Here is a 5,572-nt window from a genome sequence, read left to right on the forward strand (position 1 = left end):
TGACAATGAGGACACGCCGGCCGAAGATTGGTCGGCACGCGTGTATGCGTGTGCCGAGGGTCCGTCGGAACCCTCACGAATTTCAGGCGTCCTGTGAATGACGGGACGGGCATTGTAACTTCTGCGTGGAAGGACCGTAAGCCGCGACATTTTTCCTCATAGTCGAGGCAACAAGGAAATAATCGGTTCTTTCATCGAATCTTTATTAGATATTTTGTTCGCGAAGAACGCATTTTGTGCAATATTTTTTTTCGGAGATAAAATTACTAGTCATCATAAAGTTGTTGTCGAAATATCTATTTTACTGTCATAATTATCCCGATTTTAATGCTCTGCGGAATTTATAGTTATGTTTCATCAAGCTGCTCTTTGATTAACAATGTGTTTTGCATTACATTATTATTAACACTTTTTATTTTTAATAATATAAATTTTTGAATATTTTTTTATTTAATCGCTACTAAAATGTGTACATAATCGTGCCATTAAGGACCGTATTTTTTCGATGACATCTCGAATTATAATTCGCAACGAATTCGCGACAAATCAATCGAGTGGAGTCACGGAGGGAAACGCGCGACAAGCGCCGCGGCAATACATCATTGAATCCTGCCGCTTGTCTAATATTATAGGCACCAATCGTAAGGGCTTAATATTGGGGTGAAGGTAAGTGGCGGGCCAGCTGACGCCCTGTGCGCTCCATCCGCTTTTCCCCCGATCCCCGCCCATCCTCCTCCGCACGCACGCTGCGCGACTCGTCTTGAGGGTGTGCGGATGAGATTTAGGGACCAACGACAGAAGTCTGTTCGCGACACTGATTTGTGGTGAGCTTTGTTTCAACACTCTCTCCGAATTGTCGCCCGATCGCCGCGCGAAACTCTTCCTAAATGTGGTCTTTTCGACGACGAGAGTGGACGAATGCGCGATCGTAATCGACGATCGTTGACATTACGTATACTAGTACATTCCATGATTCCTATAGTCTTTGCTGTTTCAAAAGTAACAGATATATTGAGAACATAATAGATATATCGAGAGTGAGATGTTAATTCTTTCAAAAATTATTTTCGCGTTTATTTTTTATTATTAATAGCTTTTTATGTTTTTTAAGTGTAAGAATCAAATGCCGATTATCACATTAATCATGAGATATTTGACAATTGAAAACTTGTCAAATATCATTCGATTAATGTGTCAAATAATATCAAAATAGTTATCGATATTTATGCGTGTGTGTAAATTATTAGAATTTTTTGCCTTGCAATCAATTTTTCTTTTTTTTCTAAATCTCTTAATGTATCTTTTATATATAAAATATTTTATGTTTTCTATTTTTATTATATTCACACAATCATGATTTATAAGAATCAAATGCCAATTGACACATTAAGCGTACAAAAATTCGACTAAAGCGCCAACTAATATCAGGATAAACTCGTGTTCATTTATCAATAAATTTTCGTAAGGCTTATCCTTACAAAAATAATTGTGCCTTGTTTTTAAAAATCTTTCCTGTCTTTTTATTCTCCTTTTTTAAACTATTATAATTAAATTTTTATATTTAAACTATAATAATTAAATTATTATATTTAAACTATAGATTTCTGTGTTATATGCATTGCTTTAAAATGCCTAATTTCGCCCCGATCAATTCCTGTCTAATGTCTCAATACCAATTGTCGACTCGATTACGTCAAGTAAATCAATTTATCAATAAATTACCGGAATGCGGTCTCCTATCGTGATTGCCACCGAGTATGGCGCTAACGCTGAACTTGAGCTGCGGCTTCTCCTTCTCCTGGATGGTCCTGCATGCCGGTCCGGAGCACTGCTCCTCGCCGCAGGAACAGGCGACGGCGTTCGTGGTCCTCTCGCCTATTCTGTCGACGGCACGCTCGACCAGCGCCAACTAATATCAGGATAAACTCGTGTTCATTTATCAATAAATTTTCGTAAGGCTTATCCTTACAAAAATAATTGTGCCTTGTTTTTAAAAATCTTTCCTGTCTTTTTATTCTCCTTTTTTAAACTATTATAATTAAATTTTTATATTTAAACTATAATAATTAAATTATTATATTTAAACTATAGATTTCTGTGTTATATGCATTGCTTTAAAATGCCTAATTTCGCCCCGATCAATTCCTGTCTAATGTCTCAATACCAATTGTCGACTCGATTACGTCAAGTAAATCAATTTATCAATAAATTACCGGAATGCGGTCTCCTATCGTGATTGCCACCGAGTATGGCGCTAACGCTGAACTTGAGCTGCGGCTTCTCCTTCTCCTGGATGGTCCTGCATGCCGGTCCGGAGCACTGCTCCTCGCCGCAGGAACAGGCGACGGCGTTCGTGGTCCTCTCGCCTATTCTGTCGACGGCACGCTCGACCGCCGCCACTGCCGTCACCGTTGTCTCCCTCTCTCCCGATACGATCGTCATCTCGTCGGACATGTGCATGACATTTCTGCATCCAAGGTCGTATCGTCTGTCTATCTCGATCGCGGAGACCCGCTCGCCCAGTATCATCTCATCCCTGTCGGCCGCTTGAAGACCGCCGTCCAGCTCGGCGACCGGGATCGGGTCCTCGTCGACGTTCGAGTTGCACGATTCCACACCCGAGTTGGATCGATTGTCGATCCTCTCGTTGCAAAGCCTCTCCATCGCGCACAGCCGGTCCACGACTGGGCCATCCATCCTCTCGTTCTCCATGTCCACGTAGACGCTCTGAGTCCGATCTAGAACCTCCTTCTCACGCTGAAGAAGCTGCATTCTGTCATGCTGCCGCTCGCCGGCGGATCTACCGCCGCTGGATCTCTGCTGATCCCGGCCACCGCAATCGATCATCATGCGATCGCGACCGCCGACCGAGCCGGATCGTTGATCCAGGTGATCCTGGACGAGATCGCTGGGAGAAGATCTGTCGCGGACGAGTCTGAGATTCGCCTCGCATTCTCTCTCGCGCTGTCGCGCCACCAGACTCGCCGCCCAGTTCAAGGTTAGACTGGTAAGATCTGTCCCCGGCGACGCCTTGCTCTGGAGCAGGTTCTCCATTAAGAAGGGCGAGGTCATGGCACTTTGCTGCAGATTCTTCAGCATCGCCGCTGACGAGGGGAACATATCACGGCTGCTTGGCCCTCCGATTGTCGCAATCGTCGTTTCACGGGATGATTCTTAATCGACGAAAGTACCGCAAAGTATCCTTCGTACTAGCTTCGCGCTTGATCCTAATGTTTCTCGTGATCGTATCGATTCTCGAAGAACGTTTTATTTGTTATGTTGTTGTTAATCGATCTACTCTTCATGCGTTTCAGGCATTATGTTAGATTCATCATTATTTCGATTACTAAGCGATAACGTTGATTGTTAATATTGATTAATAACACGTCCTTTAAGAGCCACCGTAGAATTCGATTATTTTGAAAATCACATCCCTGCGAGTGTATGAAAATTGTCAAAGATTGTGATGCAGCTACTGGCTGAATAACTCGATCTTTCACAAACTATTTCAAATCACTGGTTACACTTTTCAGCATTTCTTTCTCAATTTTCTCGGACTCATCATCAGTCGAAGGATTATTAGCAGCTTCTGTTGGACAAACGCGAAACGTGTTAAATTACTTTAACATCACCGCAAATTGCCTATGTTGACGATGCAAAATTCGAGTATTAATAGACGTGGACTATAAGATTTCTCAGCGACGTGCAACTCAACGCTTTAGCAATGAAGCCGGCTCCCCCTTTTCCCGCGAAATCCACGTCGCGGGAGATCTCTCCGTGCGCGAGATCGCGCGCGTATCACATGGTCGCGTGTTCCAATGTTCGCAACTTCACCTCGCCCCGTCCGACGACGAGGACGTGCGATTTCGGCAGCAGAATGTCAACTGGCATGCCTGCGTGCGTGCCTTCCGAACGCACACGGAAAGGGGGGTTAGTGGCGGCAGCGGCAACGTGAGAGCATGCAACCCTCGAATGAAGGCCCACAAAGGCATATAGGTGGCTCACTCCGCCTCCCCCTCTGCGGCCTCCCCCCTTACCCACGACGCCGGCGTTCTCGAAACGCCACCCCGTACGTACGTGCAGGCAGTGGCCTTACCCCGAAGAAGGGTACGTACGCGCGTGGGGTGGGTGCTCCGCGCGACGTGTCTTTCCCCTCTCCGTCACCCACCGATCCCGCCCCTCTCGCTCTCCCTGCCACCCCTTCTTTCCCTCTTAGGTGAGATAATACGGACTATAAGCCGAGCAATTCGGGGTTTGGCTCGCTCGGTAATGCCGTAATAAAATCATACTCCCATCAAACGGCGCTGCGCGCAACCCCCTTGAGAGGCGAAGGAAAGGAGAAAGATCGAGGGAAGAGGAGGGAGAGGGACGAAAGGCGCGCAAACACACGAAAACCACCACGGCGGAGAACGGAGGACAAAGGGGACGAGAAGGGGTGGGGGAGGGGGGGAGGGAGAGAGGTGGCTCACCGCCTCGCCGTACCGAGGGTAGGAAAAAAGCTTGGAGATTCGCATTCCTTTGGTCTCAACGATTGGATTTTATTTGACGATGCCGCCCCGTGGACCGTCCAATCGCCTGCCTCAACGGCAAACGCCGGCCACGCCCATTTACCCCCTCGTCGATGCACCCTCCGGCACCCTCTACGCGCTCTCTCGCTCGCACCCCGTTTCTCGCGTATCGCCCGGCTCGCCTTTATCCACCCTTTACCCCGACGCTACCCCCCCGTTTGCTCTCTTTCGGTGGGTAGGGGTTGCAGAGCGGCCCTCTACACTCTTATCAACTTTATTATCTCGCACTACCACCGGCGAATGCGCGCTCGCAGGTTATCGTATTCGTGTTGGATAGACTCGTGCGAAAGGGGGTACGATATAATTTTCTTGTAGGTGTAGGTAATTATATTATCGCGCCGGTGAAAGAGAGAGAACTTGCACAGCTAGTCTACGTTCCCCGAAAACCCATTGGTATAGTAATAACGATAACAATAATGATGATAATAATAATAACCGGCGGCGGGAACGAGAGAGGCTTGGCGATCGTCCACGATCACGCCGGCTTCTCCAAATCGCGTGATAATAACGCGATAATTACGCGATATCGATATTTTAAAGTCATTTGTGGGTTTATAATAATTACCAGCGCGTAACAGAAATCGAAGTAATAATTGTACTTTCTACAATTATAACGACAATGACTTTTTTCACACCATGTCGGAATTATAAGAATTTCTTTTACTACTATATATACTTAGTGATATATTTATATATAGTATATGATGGTCTAATAATATAAAATGGACGGGAAAAACCCAAAGAACCTTTCTCTATATTATTGATGTCTAATTTTTTATTTCTTTTAGTCTAGCAAGACAATATGTTTTTCAATATTTTTAATTATTATAAAATTATCTTAATTAAATATTATATTATTATATATATTATATAATGTATATAAAATGGACCCAAAGAACCTTTCTCTATATTATTGATGTCTAATTTTTTATTTCTTTTAGTCTAGCAAGACAATATGTTTTTCAATATTTTCAATATTTATAAAATTATCTTAATTAAATATT

At 44.5% G+C, this 5,572-nt stretch overlaps 1 protein-coding gene across 2 annotated transcripts in view; it reads right to left on the minus strand.

Annotated features, from left to right (window-relative positions):
* LOC115233742 overlaps positions 1–5,572 on the minus strand; it is a 51,511-nt gene that overhangs the window by 24,744 nt on the left and 21,195 nt on the right. Inside the window, exon 1 of one of the 2 annotated variants that reach the window (XM_029804297.1) lies at positions 2,214–3,685. The exons of the other annotated variant lie outside the window; for it this stretch is intronic. Coding sequence (XP_029660157.1) covers positions 2,214–3,120 — 907 coding nt within the window. The 5' untranslated portion in view covers positions 3,121–3,685. Of the gene's footprint in view, positions 1–2,213; positions 3,686–5,572 lie in introns of those variants that run through there. 2 annotated transcript variants of the gene reach the window in all.

This window comes from Formica exsecta, unplaced genomic scaffold, assembly GCF_003651465.1.
Source record: "Formica exsecta isolate Colony F162 unplaced genomic scaffold, ASM365146v1 scaffold188, whole genome shotgun sequence".
NCBI lineage: Eukaryota > Metazoa > Arthropoda > Insecta > Hymenoptera > Formicidae > Formica > Formica exsecta.